This window comes from Pelobates fuscus, chromosome 1 (genome assembly GCF_036172605.1).
Source record: "Pelobates fuscus isolate aPelFus1 chromosome 1, aPelFus1.pri, whole genome shotgun sequence".
Taxonomy (NCBI): Eukaryota; Metazoa; Chordata; class Amphibia; order Anura; family Pelobatidae; genus Pelobates; species Pelobates fuscus.
This window is the reverse complement of record NC_086317.1, coordinates 473,443,851-473,464,082: the sequence shown is the minus strand read 5'-3', so window position 1 is coordinate 473,464,082 and position 20,232 is coordinate 473,443,851. Positions and strand designations below refer to the sequence as shown.

Sequence of the window (20,232 nt, the reverse complement as noted above, 5' to 3'; positions counted from 1 at the left end):
ATTTGCTTGCAAAGACAATTAGATGCAAGTGAGAAAGAAAAATAAGATAGATATGTATAACTGTCACTTCTGATTCTGGACTCACCTTTGCGCCTCATGTCCAGTTTGTTTCTAAAACCTGTCGATTCCATCTTAAAAACATAGCCCGCATCCGTCCCTTTCTTACACAAGATGCTACCAAGGAGCTTGTCCATGCTCTAGTAATTTCCTGCATGGATTATTGTAACCCTCTCTTAATTGGTCTTCCCAAAAGCCGTATTGCCCCGCTACAGTCTGTAACGAATGCTGCCACCAGACTGATTTTCCTCTCTTGTTGGTCCTCTTACACCTCACCCCTCTGTCAGTCCTTACATTGGCTTCCTGTATCCTATAGGAGTCAATTCAAAGTGTTAACCCATACTTATAAAGCACTGAACAATTCTAGGCCCTCATATCGCTTCACAGATCCATAGGTATGCCCCTTCTCCTTCTCCTGTCCGCTGCTCGCACCCGTACGACCAACTCACGCTCACAGGCAGCTCCCTTCCTATGGAATAGCCTGCCTAATGCCATCAGACTCCCTAGTCTTTAATAATTTACAAAGTGCCTAAAACCCATCTCTTTAGGAAAGCTTATGGCCTGCAAGAGTAACCTCTACCTCACATACCGGTCTCGTGCTCCCTCCTAAAGGGCAGCACTCTACTCTCTCTTACCTTATTTGATTGCTATTTCCTGTCCTATTATTGTATTTTATACCCCACCTTCTGTAGACTGTAAGCTTGTTTGAGCAGTGTCTTCTTCAACCTATCGTTCCTGTAAGTTTTCTTATAATTGTTCTATTTATAGTTAAATCCCCCCTCTCATAATATTGTAAAGCGCTACGGAATCTGTTGACACTATATAAAATGGCAATAATAATGATAATAACTCATGCTCATTTACTTTCTTCAGCATTTAATTAGAGCCGATAGAAGGGCTCAAGAACCCTTTATCGAGTGGTACTGAGAGTAAGGTCCCTGTGTAACTAATACGTACTCATCATGAAATGAGAGTTACAAAAAACACAGACAAATAAGAATTAACTATAAACTGTGTGGTCAGATCATACAGTAGGACGACATAGATCTAGTTGTAAGCTGGATGAGTTCCTAGAGCAGTTTGTAGTCCTTAGCCTATGTCTGATTTGGAGGTTATGTATGTGAGCCAGAAAGGAAGGCAGAGGCACAGCCCTGGCAGAGATCTGTCATGCTGAGGGTCAACCGGTAGATACAAACAGCCATCTATCAGCCCCCAGGAAGAGAGGCGAGTCAGGTTATGTCATACAGAAAAACTTAATGTGTTGGTGTATTGCTCTTTCATGTGAGTTGGCTATGTCAGGTATAGGTACACCTCGGTGGTTATAGGTATACACCGTCACAAACTTAAAGGGTATCTCTGATATGGCATAGTCGTGCTTGCATATTTGCTCCAGCCTCCATCCTCTATCTTGACCTCACGCAAAACCAGAATATTGTGCACAGTTAGTCAAAGCGGGCCATAAATCCGCAAGGAGAGTGCACTTGCTTGTCACGGCCTTGAGGAGCCATCATGTCATGGACATCCGCCATTTTGGGTGAGTAGCATGTGCTCTCGTGACCTAACACAGGGGCCCTGTAGTGTGAAACTAGTTTAAGGACGATGCTTTAGAGGACTCGAATGACCCCCACCAGTCCAAAGGTCAAGGTGATCTTGAATAACCCATCAGTTCTCCAAGCATGGGAAATTAGCCACGTCGTCTGCCTCACACAAACCACCAGGCTGCAGTGGAGAAACACAGACAAACAGTGCCCAGATTCCAGGCTGAAACAGTCCAAGGCATGCAGTGAGCCCTAGCAGGATCAGCAAATGAAGTTAGGTGCAGTATAAAGGCAAAATACAAGGATGTAATTCATTTAATAAAGGGCACACTCTAATGACTAATGCAGATTAATTCAGGGATAGTGATGTACCGAACTGTTCGCTGGCGAATAGTTCCTGGCGAACATAGCGTGTTCGCGTTCGCCACGGCGGGCGAACACATGCGCGGTTCAATCCGCCCCCTATTCGTCATCATTGAGTAAACTTTGACCCTGTGCCTCACAGTCAGCAGACACATTCCAGCCAATCAGCAGCAGACCCTCCCTTCCAGACCCTCCCACCTCCTGTACAGCATCCATTTTAGATTCATTCTGAAGCTGCATTCTTAGATAGAGGAGGGAAAGTGTAGCTGCTGCTATTTTGATAGGGAAATGGATAGCTAGGCTAGTGTATTCAGTGTCCACTACAGTCCTGAAGGACTCATCTGATCTCTGCTGTAAGGACAGCACCCCAAAAAGCCCTTTTTAGGGCTAAAACATCAGTCTGCTTTTTTTTCCTGTGTAATCTAATTGCAGTTGCCTGCCTGCCAGCTTCTGTGTCAGGCTCACAGTGGATACTGTGCCCACTTGCCCAGTGCCACCACTCATATCTGGTGTCACAATAGCTTGCATTTAAAAACATTTTTTTTTTCACTGTAATAGATTGAATAGCAGTTAGTTGTCTTCAAGCGTGTGTGTCAGGCATACAGTGTATACTCTGCCAACCTCTGCCAGTGCACAGTGCCACTCATATCTGGTGTCACAATAGCGTGCATTTAAAAACCCCAAAACTTTTTTTTCACTGTAATAGATTGAATAGCAGTTAGTTGTCTTCAAGCAGGTGTCAGGCCTACAGCGTGTACTCTGCCAACCTCTGCCAGTGCACATTGACACTCATATCTAGTGATGTCGTGAACACAAAATTTTCGGTTCGCGAACCATGAACGGGAACTTCCGCAAACGTTCGCGAACCGGCGAACCGGCGAACCGGGCGAACCGCCATTGACTTCAATGGGCAGGCGAATTTTAAAACCCACAGGGACTCTTTCTGGACACAAAAGTGATGGAAAAGTTGTTTCAAGGGGACTAACACCTGGACTGTGGCATGCCGGAGGGGGATCCATGGCAAAACTCCCATGGAAAATTACACAGTTGATGCAGAGTCCAGTTTTAATCCATAAAGGGCATAAATCACCTAACATTCCTAAATCACAATGGATATGGATTGACACCTGACATATGACATATTGACACCTTGACATATGGATTGACACCTGTCCTCAGAGCCTGATACACACTGACACAGAGCAGAATAGGGACTGTTCCTCCTACATAGAGTCACTTGGCAGATATGGATTGACACCTATACTAAGGATCCCTGATACACACTGACACAGAGCAGAATAGAGACAGTTCCCCCTACATAGGGTCACTTGGCAGATATGGATTGACACCTGTCCTCAGAGACCATGATACACACTGACACAGAGCAGAATAGAGACTGTTCCCCCTACATAGGGTCACTTGGCAGATATGGATTGACACCTGTCCTCAGAGACCATGATACACACTGACACAGAGCAGAATAGAGACTGTTCCCCCTACATAGGGTCACTTGGCAGATATGGATTGACACCTGTCCTAAGGATCCCTGATACACACTGACAGAGCAGAATAGGGACTGTTCCCCCTACATAGGGTCACTTGGCAGATATGGATTGACAACTGTCCTCAGAGATCATGATACACACTGACACAGAGCAGAATAGAGACTGTTCCCCCTGCATAGGGTCACTTGGCAGGTATGGATTGACACCTGTCCTCAGAGACCATGATACACACTGACACAGAGCAGAATAGAGACTGTTCCCCCTATATAGGGTCACTTGGCAGATATGGATTGACACCTATCCTAAGGATCCCTGATACACACCGACACAGAGCAGAATAGAGACTGTTCCCCCTACATAGGGTCACTTGGCAGATATGGATTGACACCTGTCCTCAGAGACCTAATTGTGTAATAATGGTAATACTATTACCTATTATATAATATTGGCAGGGGCAAGGAAATTCCCTCTAAATAGATGGGTATAGGCAGAGAGTATGGAGACCGGAGTGATAAAGTGTCAATAAGGTGATATAAAGTTAAATGTATCACAGACACACAGCCACCCTTTCTCTTAGCTAGTTTCCAGAAATGCTGGATTGGTAGAAGGGCAATAAAGACCCAGAGAGGTCTAAGCTAGCCTCTAAACTAGCCCTAATCTCCTTAAACACCTTCAAGGGTGTTCTAAGCTAAAGCTCAATCTAAACGTTTAGATGACTGCCTGATTTCCCATCACAGATGCTGGCTAGGAATAACAGTGTGCAAGACAAAGAGTGGGTCTAAGTGCCCATAGTGCAGTAAAGTGTCCCTAGTGAAGTAAAAAAGAGAATAACGAGCTGGCGCCCAAGAGAATAACGAGCTGGCGCCCTATCAGGGGACGTGGATATGGCATCGATTTTAGGAACCGGGAGATGGAAAAAGATGCTTGGTCGGTCCTCCTACTTCAAATTTGGGACACTGCACGTGCAATCTAATGTGCCACCAGATAGGAGTGGTGTGTTAAGTAGTACTATTCCTATCAGTTTAATCCCTGTTATGTGCCTTTTTTTTGGTTTGTTTTTTGAAGCCACAGTGCAGCACCAGAGGGCCGAAAAATTAGGCATGTACACATGCCTGAAAAATTAGGTATTGTTGCAGCCGCTGCTGTAGCAGCGGCCATAAAAACTGATGTTAGTTTCCCAGGCAGAAAGTGCCCTGAAACATTGCGGCTTGAACCCTAGTTGGTGGCGGATAAGTCACGCAAGTCAACCGGCATTCAGAGCTAAAATACAGCAGCGTGTGGACCATTTTTAGCCCAAGGCAGCTCATCTCATCAGGCCTTTTTTAGTCGAATGTATCGCCCACTGTCAGACCCTTCGGGATCCATCCCTCATTCATCTTAATAAAGGTGAGCTAATCTAGACTTTTTTGACCTAGGCGACTTCTCTTCTCAGTGACAATACCTACTGCTGCACTGAAGGTCCTTTCTGACAGGACACTTGAAGCGGGGCTGGCCAGAAGTTCTATCACAAATTGGGATAGCTCAGGCCACAGGTCAAGCCTGCACACCCAGTAGTCAAGGGGTTCATCGCTCCTCAGAGTGTCGATATCTGCAGTTAAGGCGAGGTAGTCTGCTACCTGTCGGTCGAGTCGTTCTCTGAGGGTGGATCCCGAAGGGCTGTGGCGATGCATAGGACTTAAAAAGCTCCGCATGTCCTCCATCAACAACACGTCTTTAAAGCGTCCTGTCCTTGTGGTCGTGGGAGGAGGACGATGACTTTCACCTCTTCCCCTGTTAGATTCCCGTTGTGCTGTGACATCACCCTTATACGCTGTGTAAAACATACCTTTTAATTTATTTTGCAAATGCTGCATCCTTTCCGACTTGTTGTAATTCGGTAACATTTCCGCCACTTTCTGCTTATACCAGGGGTCTAGTAGCGTGGACACCCAGTACAGGTCGTTCTCCTTCAGCCTTTTTATACGAGGGTCCCTCAACAGGCACGACAGCATGAAAGACCCCATTTGCACACGGTTGGATGCCGAGCTACTCATTTCCCGTTCCTCCTCAGTGATCTCAATGAAGGTATGTTCTTCTCCCCAGCCACATACAACACCACGAGTACCAGATAGGTGACAACGAGCACCCTGGGATGCCTGTTGTGGTTGGTCTTCCTCCTCCTCCTCAAAGCCACATTCCTCCTCTGACTCCTCTTCCTCACAATCCTCTTCCAGCGTTGCCGCAGGTCCAGCAAGCGATGCTGATAAGGCTGTTTCTGGTTGTGATGGTAACCACAACTCTTCCTCTTCCTCTTCACGCTCATCTACGGCCTGATCCAGCACTCTTCGCAGGGCACGCTCCAGGAAGAAAATAAATGGTATGATGTCGCTGATGGTGCCTTCGGTGCGACTGAGTAGGTTTGTCACCTCCTCAAAAGGACGCATGAGCCTACAGGCATTGCGCATGAGCGTCCAGTAACGTGGCAAAAAAATTCCCAGCTCCCCAGAGGCTGTCCTAGAACCCCGGTCATACAAATATTCATTAACGGCTTTTTCTTGTTGGAGCAGGCGGTCGAACATTAGGAGTGTTGAATTCCAACGTGTCGGGCTGTCGCAAATCAAGCGCCTCACTGGCATGTTGTTTCGCCGCAGGATATCTGCAAAGTGCGCCATGGCCGTGTTGGAACACCTGAAATGGCCACACACCTTCCTGGCCTGCTTCAGAACGTCCTGTAAGCCTGTGTACTTATGCACAAAGCGTTGTACGATCAGATTAAACACATGTGCCATGCTTGGCACATGTGTCAACTTGCCCAACTTCAATGCCGCCAACAAATTTGTTCCGTTGTCACAAACCACTTTGCCGATCTCCAGTTGCTGCGGAGTCAGCCACTTTTCCACATGTGCATTCAGGGCGGACATGAGTCCGGTGTGACTCTATGCTTTCAAGCAAGTCAAACCCAAGACGGCGTGACACTGCCGTATCCGGGATGTGGAATAGTACCTGGGGAGCTGGAGGGGTGCCGTTGACGTGGAGCAAGACACAGCAGCAGAAGAGGACTCAGCCGAGAAGGTTATGGAAGAGGATGGAGTAGGAGGAGTAGATGAGGTGGCAGCAGGCCTGCCTTCAAGTCGTGGCGGTGTCGCCAACTCCCAATGCACAGTGTAGGTGATATACCTGCCCTGACCATGCTTTGCAGACCAGGTATCAGTGGTCAGATGGACCCTTGCCCCAACACTGTGTGCCAGACATGCCATTACTTCCTTTTGCACAATCGAGTACAGGTTGGGGATTGCCTTTTGTGCAAAAAAATTTCGGCCGGGTACCTTCCACTGCGGTATCCCAAAAGCCACACGTTTTTTGAACGCCTCAGACTCCACCAGCTTGTATGGTAAAAGCTGGCGGGCTAATAGTTCAGACAAGCCAGCTGCCAGACGCTGGGCAAGGGGGTGACTTTCTGACATTGGCTTCTTATGCTCAAACATGTCCTTGACAGACACCTGACTGTGGGCAGATGAGCGGGAACTGCTCAAGGCGAGAGACGGAGTGGCGGATGGTTGAGAAGGGTCAAGGAGGACATCAGTGGTTGACGTGGCTGAAGATGCTGGACCAGGAGGAGGATGGCGGCTTTGAGTTTGTGTGCTGCTTGTACTCATGTGTTGATCTCATAGGCGTTTGTGATGTGCGATCATGTGCCTACGCAAAGCAGTTGTACCTAGGTGGGTGTTGGACTTCCCACGACTCAGTTTCTTTTGGCACAGGTTGTAAATGGCATCGCTGTTGTCAGAGGCAGACACACAAAAAAATGCCACACTGCTGAGCTTTGCAATGATGGCATTCTGGTGGTGGACACAGCATGCGTTGATTGGCGTGCTGTCTGGCTGACCCCGGGTGCCGATGCATGCTGTCTGACTGTGCCACTATCTCCTTGCGACGACCTCCCCCTGCTTCCAACTCGTCTCCTCCTCCTCCTCTCTGTCTCCCCATCTGAACTTTTGCCCTGTTCTTCTTGCCGAGCGGGCACCCACGTGACATCCATGGACACATCGTCATCATCAACCGCTTCACTTGTATTTGACAACGCAAAGGAAGCAGCAGCGGGTACATCATCATCATCAAACCATACGTCCATGTGTGTAATGCTGCCTGCGACATATCCCTGTTATCCTCATCCTCTGGCAATAATGGTTGCGCATCACTCATTTCTTCAAACGGATGTGTAAATAACTCCTCTGACATACCAAGTTAAGCGGCTGTGGTGCTATTGTTGGTGGTGGCAGCAGGCGGGTGAGTGGTATCTTGAGAGGTGCCCGAAGCTAAGCTGGAGGAGGATGGTGCGTCAAGGTTCCGAGCGGAAGCTGTAGAAGATTGGGTGTCCTGTGTTAGCCAGTCAACTATGTCCTCAGAACTTTTCAAGTTCAGGGTACGTGGCCTCTGAAAACTGGGCATTATTCTAGGGCAAAAGGGAATCACAGCACCACGACCACGATGGCCCCTGCAGGGTGGCCTGCCTCTGCCTGTCATTTTTTTCTGGATTAGTGGTACTATGCGTGCAAGCTACTGGGAGACCAGATATGAGTGGCACTGTGCAGTGGCAGAGGTTGGCAGAGTACACGCTGTAGGCCTGACACACCCGCTTGAAGACAACCAACTGCTATTCAATCTATAACAGTGAAAAAAGTTTGTTTTTAAATGCACGCTATTGTGCCACCAGATATGAGTGGCACTGTGCACTGGCAGAGTACACGCTGTTGGCCTGACACACCCGCTTGCAGACAACCAACTGCTATTCAATCTAAAACAGTGAAAAAAGTTTTTTGTTTTTAAATGCAAGCTATTGTGACACCAGATATGAGTGGTGGCACTGGGCAAGTGGGAACAGTATCCACTGTGAGCCTGACACACAGACGGTTGCAGACAACTAACTGCTATTCAATCTATTACAAATCTGAAAACAAATTTTTGTTTTTAAATGCAAGCTTAAGCTATTGTGACACCAGATATGAGTGGTGGCACTGGGCACAGTATCCACTGTGGGCCTGACACAGAAGCTGGCAGGCAGGCAACTGCAATTACATTACACAGAAAAAAAAACAAAAAAAAAAAGCAGACTGATGTTCTAGCCCTAAAAAGGGCTTTTTGGGTTGCTGTCCTTACAGCAGAGATCAGATGAGTCCTTCAGGACTGTAGTGGACACTGAATACCCTAGCTATCAATTCCCCTATCAAATGAGCAGCAGCTACACTTTCCCTCCTCCATCTAAGAATTCAGCTTCGGAATGAATCTAAAATGGATGCTGTACAGGTGGGAGGGTCTGGAAGGGAGGGTCTGCTGCTAATTTGCTGGAATGTGTTTGCTGACCGTGAGGAACAGGGTCAAAGTTTACTCAATGATGATGAATAGGGGGTGGATCGAACCGCGCATGTGTTCGCCCGCTGTGGCGAACACGCTATGTTCGCCAGGAACTATTCGCTGGCGAACAGTTCGGTACATCACTATTCAGGTCTATCAGCCTTTTGGTAGATAGCCCTCTAATACATTGACTGGCCAAGTAAAATGTAAGATTTTATATGAATGTGTGTTACTTGATTGTTGTAAGTGTTGCAAATGCTTACAGCTGAATCCTGGCCATGTTTGTATACTTATTTAAAATTGTATACAGTGTAACATGCTTCTTCCATTGGGTAATTATATTAGTACTTAGGCCAGGGGTAGGCAACCTTTTAGCAGCACTGTGCCAAAATAGGATTGTGATGTACTGTAGCGTGTCAGTCTTTTTTCTTCTTTTTTTATTGAGGTGTGTATGTTGACATATTCTGCTTGTGTTATTCATACTGTAATTGCTTTGTATCGTCGTATTTGTGTGTATATGAGCTATTATATTGTATATGTTCATGAGTAGTTTGTGGTATTGTGTATGATTCCTATGAATGTGGACTGTGTATGGGGGCTGCTTGTAGAATTGTGTGTGTGGATGGATATGTCACATAGTGTGTGGGGCTGTTTGGGTTATTGCATGTGGCATTGTGTGCATGTATGTAAATTGTCAGTGGTGTTGAGTTTGTGCAGATTATGTGTTGTGTTTGTGTGTGGGCTGTATGTATTATTTGTATGAGGGGAGGGCTATTCTGCATTTCTGTGTATATCTACACAGTGTGGGTAGCTTCCCTTGGTTTCAGTGGGGACCAGGCTGGCCAGGTACAGCTCAAGGACAGGAGCTGCAATAGCTGGAGAGGGCTGCCCTACTCCAGTGTGGATTCCCATTCACAAGTGCTGAAATGAAGTGATCTGAGATCACCACTTCTACGTGCAGCAATGCATACATGGAGGATTGTCCTTCACCACCTTTTCGTATTAGCAGATATCTGAAGCTTCACTGGGACTCCTGATTTGGCTCTAGCAGCCTTGAGTGCCGTAGGTTGCCTACCCCTGGCTTAGGCAATACATTTTACTTCCTTGTGCAGCCCTCTAGCCCTTTCCAGGACTTTAGAGCCATTTTAGTGCTCAAAAGTTCAGGTCCCCATTGACTTCAATGGGGTTCGGGATTAAGTTTGAATCCCGAACTCAAACTTTTTGCCGAAGTTCGGCCAAACCCAGTGAACCCGAACATCCAGGTGTACGCTTAACTCTAGTGAGCTGTATTCACACGCTGGGGATTGCTATAATCACTATACTCCCTTGGATCACAACACTTGCTCTTATAAGCAGCCTGCTTCGCTCTCTGGACTAGGAGAGGTCTACCCACTGGAAGCTGGACCCTGGTCTTGGGTCCAAGTTGTTTGGAGGACAGCAAGGTCTGAACCAAGCTGCGTCAGTTTGTGGGGATCACGGTGGTGATGGTGTTCTAGTGAAGTGCTTATGGTGCTCAAATGTACTAGGAAGCAGCGATTGACTGAGGTACCCGGTCGACATGGCAGGCGGTCCGTCACATTGGTGGCTAGGTCGGCTGAATACCTTCTATGACAAACAATTGCAAAACCTCTGGTTGTGAGAGGCCAATGCACATATCCTGGTATACTGCAGGGAAAACTCTGATACCTACTGAAGAACAGTGGATTGACAGTAGATGGGTGCAAAATGGATACAATGGGCGACTAGGGGCAAGAAACAAGCATATCTGGATACATGGCACCCCTGGCTTCTATATTGGAAGATAGACAGTGTGAAATAAATGAACATAAGGGACCTGGCATTGGCCAACCCAGGCTTTTGATCCCAACAGGGTTCCCTTTGACCCGGGTGAATGGGCCAAGTTTACCTCATCTCCCTTTACTCCCCACAAGCTCTGGAGCGAAGTTTGCTCATATATAGAGCGCCTGGGCCCCTTATACCTTCTGCCGACCAATCACCCAGACCTGCTTTGACAAGCAGGTGACACAGAGGTGTATATTTAGAACTACTCAATGTGATACGGTCTGCTCGAGATTGCATCAACTTGATTTTGCTCCCAATGCCCCATAGTCCCATGGTCAGCCATCCAAGTAACAACCAGGACAAATTCCTTTGTTGCACTTTTTTTTCCATCATTCCCTTTTATAACTGATACCTTCACTTATCTAGACTAAGAATTTGTTTGATTAGAATGTAATCACCAAAACTGGTGAACTAGGATTACATAAAAATGCAAGTTCTAAATATCACAATACTATGCACCCGGATACATCTTATTTGGGATTGAGTACAGTTCCTATATAATACTATGCTACTGTGACTTTATATTCAGTTGCATTGAACTGGAGTGATATTCTAAAGACTTCATATGGTCTTGTAGTACGGTTACAGGATATGCATACAAGACTATTGCCAAGTACCAGCACTTTGTGTTTATTGCTAATAAACCCAATTAGACAAAGTCACTGTATTTGTGGTACCTTTGGGGATCATTTATAGGACTACACACTGGAAGTAAAGCAGTGAGAATAATCTCATGATCTGGAGTAAAACCAGTGGGCTTTAATTGCACAATTGGTATAAGTGCAGTGAGCTGTACTCCTGGACCTCCATATTTCTTGAGGACAAGATATATGCATTCATTAGTGCCTTGTGGAAATCAGGAATTCCATCGAGTTAATAATGAAGCCCACAGGAACAGGCACCTGTGACCCACAGAATTATATGCAGCAGAACTAAGTATTTTACAACATTGTTTATTTTTACACCAAGACAGAATGAGATGCCTGTAGCTTATACAAGTCCAGTTACACCATGAGAGGCATTCTGTACAACATTTATCCACAGGACACATTTCACTCAGGATTGCACAGGATCCCTCCACCTCATGGTTTGTAGTCTTCCTGGGTGACCATCAGGTTATAGTGAGTGATCCCTTTCCACATTCCCTGGATGGTGGTCTCATATCCAAACAAGGTGCGGATCTTGGCACGGAATGGTACATCCATTTCTCCCTTTGTCACAGATGCCACCATACGTATTGAATGTCCACTTGGTACCTCCACATTGGAGCTGGATGAGAAGGTTGCCTGTAGAAGAAGTCAGAAGGTTAGAAGCTGAAGGAATGGGGCAAACTGGAAACCGGTCATATTTTAACCCTTTTCAGCTGGACTGCTCTCCAGTACAATAATGTTAAGTGAGCGATTAGAAAGGCACACGGGATTTTGTTGTGTGGTTCTTATTGAATATTTCTTGCCCCTGGCTACAATAAAGGGACACTATAAACACCACAACTGTAGCTTAATGAAGCAGTTTGGGGGCATAGATCATTCCCCTGCAGTCTTACTGCTCAATTCTGCCATTTAGGAGTTCAATCACTTTGTTTGGGCAGCCTTTGTCACACCTCCCTGCATGTGATCAGCACAGACTTCCAAAACACTTCCTGAAAAAGAAGCTTGGATATTACAGGTTCCTTTATTGCACAGTCTGTTTAATCTAAAAAAAAAAAAAAAAAAAAAAAAAAAAAAAACAATCATCTTCTCCTGCTCTGTTAATATCCTCATGTGAATAGAGATCAGTTAAGAGAACAGGAGGAGACCAGATAGCAAGTAAGCCTGATTGAAAGTTAAACCATTTCTCCATTCAGGCTGTCACAGCCAGAGGTGATAGAAGCAAAAAATAAAAATACAATTCCTAAATGGCAGAGAATTGAGCAGTGAAACTGCAGGGGCATGATCTATACACCAAAACAACCTCATTAAGCACACATTGTTTTAATGCTTAGAATATCCCACTAGGAAAAATATATAACATTGCAGCAGACTACAAATTAACTAGTTCAGAGTAAAGAGGTAGTGTTTTTAGAGAGGAGGTTGGGCAAGAGGGTACACTGACCTGGGCCAGAACTATTAAGCTATATATGTTAATGCATAGCCATCTGCCTTGTTATTGGAGTGGCAGTAACAGGCCCCACGTCTACCAAGTCAGGATATCGATAATCAGTTGGACGGTTTCTTTAGAAGCAGATACAAGTCATACATGGAGAGTCACAAGCAGAAAATTGAGACCGGCTGAAGAATTACCCTCATAGCTGTGTGGGTGCTGTGACTTTACTGTAAGCAACAAACCAAGACTAATGCAGAGAATCCCTTCTCAACCTCATACAAGCCCAGCTTACCTGTGTGGTGTTTGTTGTGGTGAAATTCCAGGTATGAGTTGTGCTCACATTGATGGAAATCTTGGTCTCCGTTTCCCCTATGAATGGGACTCCAGCTTTAAAGGACATCTCAGCGCCAACTGCTACTGTGAACCCATGTTCCTGGCTGAAGGTGCTGCTCTCAGTTATGTTTTTTGAGAAGCTAGAAAGATAAACCCTTCACATTAATACATTGGGAGAGACTGGACTACCTGGAGCAGGGCTCTGGCTAGATGCACCCAAATGCAGTTCGTAAACTAGATGTTTGCCAAGGATGTGCATTGATAATTACAAAGAAGATCCCCTTAAACTATTTTGATCTGTAATCTCATTTGTTTGCTTAAACTTCAGAAATAAATTATATATTCCATTGGCTTCTGGAATTCCTGTGCCCATTAACCCCAGTTGATCAGATGGCTCAATAATGGGAGTGCAACATAAGTACCAAGTTAATGAGCAATCCATTAAAATAATGAAAAGATAGCCAAGAAAGCCAGCCATCTGTTCTTTAGTAGAAGAGTCCTTACTTTGAAATCCAGATTAAAAAGGAATGGTCTGACAGTATTGTACATTTGGACTCTTCCAAGATGCAATTAAATGAATTGCACAGGTCTATTGACCCAGTTCTCCAGCTACTTTGTAGTGTCAAGATTCAATATTGGCCACTTGTGAAATATTCCTAAATGTATGGACTGTTGGGTATGCTATAGGGATTGGGATGGCAACTAGTCTGAGGACCAAATTTAAGAAAAAAAAAAAAAAAAACCCCACACACAACCACAAACACTAAGGCTAGTCATGTATATGGCAAGGATACAAGTTACTCCTGAGAACAAGCCCCTAAACAATTTGCCTTATTGCATCATAGATGGAAAACCTTACTAAATGTAGTTTCCATTCAGATATGAAATTCAAGGAGAGCATCCTGTGTAGAGATCCAGCTACACCAGAGCCTCATTTCATGCTCACCAATGAAGGAGAAAGGCAACCAGTCTCCATATGACAGGCAATCAAATACTCCTTGTATTTATATATGGAATTGGCATAGTTACCCCGTTCTCTATATAGCCATTTTTATCATGGGCTTGGGCTACAGATACTTCCTATCCTCCACCTGAGCAATCCGAGTACTCTATATATGGCAGGCATTTACCTCACTGACACCTCAGAACAAACATTGCCAACAAGCAGAAGTATTAACAGAGGCAGCACAATAAGGTTTCCATTACTTACGAGAAGGTGTGCTTTAATGGAGTGCTGCTCTTGTTGTTATAGATCTGGGTCTGCACCACCTCTGTGCCTTGGGATAGAATTTTCCCTGAATCTGGCAGGAATTCAAAGCTCACAATACTCTGAATGGTTTTATCAATGGTGAAGGAAAGGAGGGGGTAGACATTGTAACCCCAGCCCAGTTTCTCTGCCTTTTCAATATAGTTGGTATCAGCATTGGTCGGGGCTGGTCCTTTACAGATGTTGCCATTCTTTGAATCCACACACCACAGGGCTGACTCTAGGGTGAAAGCCATGAAATGGGTCAGGATTCGCCACCCTCCTTTTCCAATGGTTGTGCTGGAGCCAAGCCAGTCATCATCTGCTTTGGTTGGAGGGCTTCTCATCACAAGCTTGTCGTCACTTGTCACTGCATACAGGATGCCTTTAGGGTCAAAGAAAAGGGCATCAAATTCATTCCAGGCACAGGTTCCTATTTTGGTGGCTTGGTCATAAAGCCAGGACACGTTTTCATTGCTTGGTGCTGGACCCTTGTAGAACTCCCCTTTCTTGGTAGCTGCATACAGAAGGCCATTTGGATCAAAGAAGATGAATTTAAACCCATCCCAGTCGGTTTTGCCCACTCTCTTAGCAGTAGAGAAAAAGTCCAGGTTTGGATCTGAAGGCATAGCTCCCATGAAGAGCTCTGTACCACGCACAGCAAACAGCACCCCTTCTGGGTTAAAGGCAATCTTACTGACATTATTCAGCTTCCCTACAATGCTAGATCTGGCATCAAAGTTATCCAGAAGATTCTTGGGTGGTAATCCAGCTCTGGCAACATAATCCTTCACAGCAAACAGGAGGGTATCTGGAAGTCAATAGGAAGAGGTTATAGCCACCATCAGATGCAATTCACAACAGTATGAGAATACAACAATGGATTTTGTTCACAAGCACAGATTGTATTTAGAGTTGAAATCTTTAGCTTTGCCGATTGTACAAGAGTACCTCTTTATATGGAGAGAATGGTCACATTAGGAATTATATTCATACCAGTGAAGCAGACTAGGGTGCAAGTTATTCATTAGAAATGAGGGCTATAAAAGTGTGTCATCTTCAAATTTGCACTCCCTTCGTTTTATTAGAATATTTAGAAAATCTGCATGAGGAAATCCAGGATCAGTATAATCCTTGTAGGAAAGCATTGAAGCATAGGGCACTTGCTGGCAAGTGGCAGAAGAATCTGAGCACTGACCCAGAACAAAGGAAAAGGGGTGCTGAATATTGGCAATTACAGCCATTGGAAAACATTGATTTACTTATGCAATGCTTAGTTGATATGAGAGATCTAGATATATTATGTTACAGGGTGTCAGACTCATGTCCTGCTTTCTACTTCAGTATTTATTACTTTATACATAACATGAGACCAAAAAGGTCAGTAGGCCTGATTATTATACAAGAAACTCAGGCTTTGAAAGGGTTAAACTCACATTTTTATATATTTTTTTAAACTTACAATATTTTTCTATTCTTGTGCCCTGACACCAGCTTGTACTATAAACATCCTGCACTTGGAAAAATAGCACTAACACCTACAATCCTTATCGGGTTCCTAAATCTAAGATGGTCTCTTGCATCAGTCAACAGGAGACCAACAGCGTTGCAAAGTTTCATATGAAAAGTTACTTATGGCTCTGAGACTTCCATGATTGGATAATGTTGCCATTGAAGTATACACCCCTAGACAAACTTTTATATACCTATACACACACACACACACACACGTGGCGGATCACCTGGCACCTTGACTAGTTACCTCCACCAGTCACACTTCCTGGTGCTCACCGAGTACCATAAGCACAGGACACCACAGCCACTGTAGCCCCCTCAGCCACCACAACTTGGTTTTCGGCATCCCTTGCCACCCTGGACCAAACCCCTGGATCCAGCTCCTAGTGGGAAGACATCTCTAAGAGTATCACCAGTAAAAGAAAGTGATGTATCTGACACACACACCCCCCCCCCCCCCCCCCCCCCAAGGCTTAAGGGACACTATAGTCACCCAGACCACCCTGCTAAGGGTTAATCCAATCTCTAGTGGCCGTTTTCCTGACAGGCGCATCTGCGCGCTGGATGCAAAATTCACATCCAGCGTGCAGAACATCCATAGGAAAGCCATTGAGAAAGGCTTTCCTATGAATAGTTTGAATGCGCGCAGCACTTGCAGGGAACAAAGTGGTAGCAGTCAGTCAAGTTCGGTAGTTTGAAAAACTAACAAACTACCGAACGTAGTCAATAGTCATACAGTGGAGCTTGTTCTCATCCAGACAAAATTCCACCGCAAAAACCCTTCCTGGTGGTGTAAAACCGCATGCAGGCGATTATGCAAGTCCAGCAGTGTTTGAGAGTTTCAGTATGGTTGTTCATATGAACTGTGGCCACCCAGACAAACAATTAGAACACCGCGGTTAGAATTATTGAGGTGATCTAGAACTTAACAACTCCGTAGTTCATGCATCTGTTCAGTTCCCAAACAGCATAGAAAAAAATAAAAATAAGGCATGAACAGAGTTCTTTAACAAGGTTTTTGCAAGGACCATAGTATTTGGGCAGAATGCCCCTCCAGGGATATGTGGAGGAGGCATTTCTGCCACAATGATGTACTATGCATTAAAAGCCTTTGAATGCCTATTGATACTACATCTGAGTGGTGTGAAGTCATTGAGTATTCCCAACAGCTGATTACAGAGAGAGGAAAGCAGAAACTTTGTTGGTGCGCAAGAGTTTCCAGACCATGTGGTCAATTCCAGAGGAACGCAAGGCTTTATTAACCCTTACAGCGCAAGGAAAGTATAGCACAGGAATACAGATGTGTATTCCTATCATTGTAGTGTCCCTTTAACCTTTCTTCATAACCAAGATGCTCCATTCCTTTTATTAACGTTATAGTCTGCCTCTGCCATGTCTAGTGCCAGGACATCCTTTAGAAGATAGTTACACAACATACAAGGTAATATGCATAACAACCCCACACACTGGAATAAGATGGAAAGGAAAGTTACCTTTAGAAATAATACCAATTGCTGCATTGACCCTGTGATTGATGGAGCCTCTTGCGGTTATAGCAATCAGCCTCATTGAGGTCTGGTTTTTGCGTATAAAGAAGCAGACAAATAATTTGAGCTGAGATTTATGGGAATTGTGCTTCAGTTCAATTTATCACAAGCGAGAGGGAAATACTAAGTAAGCCACTAGACTTGCTCATAAATCCCAACAGTCAGGCACGAAAATGGTGGATGGGTCGGTGGAGTCTTGAGAGATATTCTATCTCTAGCAATGCCCAGAAAATGAGTAATTTACAAAACAAGAGGCAACCGCCATCCCCCTTACTATAAGGACCATGTAAGAAGCTCAGCTGTAGCGCTCCTTGCATGGTACAAGTGCCTGGGGACCATCTCCTGGTATCCACAACTATGAGACATCAAGGAACTAAAGTAAGACAACACCCCAGAAGTTATGACAGAGATTGGGACAGCTGGGAGGCATGGACTTACTACAGATGGCATCAGTGTATATACAGCCAGTGTAGTGACCTGACCATAGTATTAACATTTAGGGCATTCTGACCACGAGCTGAGCATTTTAACCATCCTCTGCATGTGCATAAAAAAATCACAGGCCACACCCCATCCTGAGTTTCTAAGCCCCCATGGAGAGCAACATTAAAGGAACACTATATAGTCACCTAAATTACTTTAGCTAAATAAAGCAGTTTTAGTGTATAGATCATACCCCTGCTATTTCACTGCCATTTAGGAGTTAAATCACTTTGTTTCTGCAGCCCTAGCCACACCTCCCTGCCTATGATTGACAGAGCCTGAATGAAAAAAGAAAAAAATGGTTTCACTTTCAAACAGATGTAATTTACCTTAAATAATTGTATCTCAATCTCCAAATCTCAGGGTCTAGCAAGCTATTAACATAGCAGGGGATAAGAAAATCTATAAGAAAATCTTAATTAAACAGAAGAAAGCCTAAATAGGGCTCTCTTTACAGGAAGTGTTTATGGAAGGCTGTGCAAGTCACATGCAGGGAGGTGTGACTAGGGTTCATAAACAAAGGGATTTAACTCCTAAATGGCAGAGGATTGAGCAGTGAGGCTGCAGGGGCATGTTCTATACACCAAAACTGCTTCATTAAGCTAAAGTTGTTCAGGTGACTATAGTGTCCCTTTAATTATCTAACTCTGCTAGTTCAGTCTTTGTTTTGCCAGGCAGATTTAGCCCTGGTCTTACCAAGAACTAGATATTCAGAAGGAACATACCAGCGTTGTAATGTAGATAATGGATATACAGTAACGAAATCTGAGGGAGGAGAGATTATAGAAATAATGAAGTTACAGGAGACAACTATCAGAATATCCAGGTTTCACAGTGGGGACAAGTACAACCAGACAACAGGTGTTATACACATCACACAGCCCTCCATTGGGTATCTCTCACCAAGTAAAAATAAAATAACCCAACACAGCAGGAAAGGGCAGGGCTGTTCTGTGAAGTTTTAGGTTCCCTTGTAAGAACAGTTGACACTAAGGGGTTTAGAGGATTAGCAATGGGTTTTACCTCAATGGATTCCAAACAGGTTTATTGTAGTTACATTCAAACATAGCAACAATATGGAGCTCCTAGGAGACATTAACAATTGTGGTGTATGCTATAGGGAGAAGCATCTTAGACGCAGTTAAAAGAGATCACTTACCTGGTGTATCCATTATCCAATAGATGGACACCAAAACAACTACATTCATCTGTAGTGATTGTTAACTGTAGTGTTCCTTTAATATCATTAATAAGTGTCTGAGAAGCCACAAAAACATTACAGAAGTAAACATTGTGCTGAACTGACACAGGAAGCTCCTCTAGTAACCATCTGAGTGAGTGCCACTAGAGGAATTTCTAGATAAGAAGAACACTGCCGTTTCCCTGAAAGGCCAGGGTTTACATTGAAAAACCTCCAGGGACAATCAGTTGACACCAAAACAACTGCATTAAACTGTAGTGATTCTGTTAACTGTAGTGTCCCTTTAATATCATTATGAAAAGGGTCTATAAGAAAAAAGCCGTTACAGACAGACATAGTTCTCTATAGTGAGAGATACTCCCTAGTAATGCTCAGTATATACAGCCCTACAAAATGAGCTTCAAAACCCACAATACACAGGGATCACTTACCTGGTGTGTCCATTATCACAGAGAGATCAGAAAACAAGCTCCAAATCTGTAGACTCCCAGCAGGGATCCCTCTTGTTCTCTGTTGGAGTGTCTAGCTGGTATAGATCAGGAAAGGTCTCCAGATATCTCTGTATAATGTCAATACCATCAGTGATTAGCTTTATAGTCAGGACCCCTCCCTAAGCACAGCTGTACCTGGTTTAATGAGCAGGAATAAAGTGCATTCTCACAAGGTTATTCACTAAGCACCAAATATTTGCAGATTAAATCTGAAAGGCAATACAGAGTCAAAAATGGCCACATTGTGACGACGTGGGTTATGTATAACAATTCTCGTTGGTGCAAATATTCCATTTATTATATATAATAATACATAATTGTACAACAGATGGGGATCTACCTTTTGGACACCCTTGCGATTGGGGACAAGACATTTTTGCACCAGGCGTTCTCTACGTCAGTTCCACCATTGGTTTCAATTTCTCTAATTCCCACTTTAGTAAATTAGAAGATCTGCAGATTGTTCAAGCTTGTTTCAGATATACCACCAGTGAAAGCATTCAGCAAAAATTCATGCATGTTTTCTTTGGCGAATATCTATTATATAGTGATATTTACCTCCCTTTTTTATCTTGGAGTGTTCCTTTAAACAAAGAGGTAAGACATTACTAGATATACCCTATTGAAAACGTGCTTGTATTTTTAGGAGGATGCAGACTGGTAAAATGGAGCCCTGTGGACACAGAATCACAGTGACT

The 20,232-nt window shown here is 44.4% G+C and overlaps 1 protein-coding gene across 1 annotated transcript; it reads right to left on the bottom strand.

The window, feature by feature from the left end:
• Positions 1 to 11,640: 11,640 nt before the first annotated feature.
• LOC134599756 (tachylectin-2-like) lies at positions 11,641 to 19,592 on the bottom strand. Its single transcript, XM_063444977.1, has 4 exons — positions 19,475 to 19,592; positions 14,262 to 15,108; positions 13,011 to 13,191; positions 11,641 to 11,922 (listed from the first exon to the last, which is right to left on the bottom strand). Exons 1-4 carry the CDS (start codon positions 19,485 to 19,487, stop codon positions 11,719 to 11,721), a joined length of 1,245 nt encoding a protein of 414 aa, XP_063301047.1. The 5' UTR covers positions 19,488 to 19,592; the 3' UTR covers positions 11,641 to 11,718.
• Between the last annotated feature and the right edge of the window lie 640 nt (positions 19,593 to 20,232).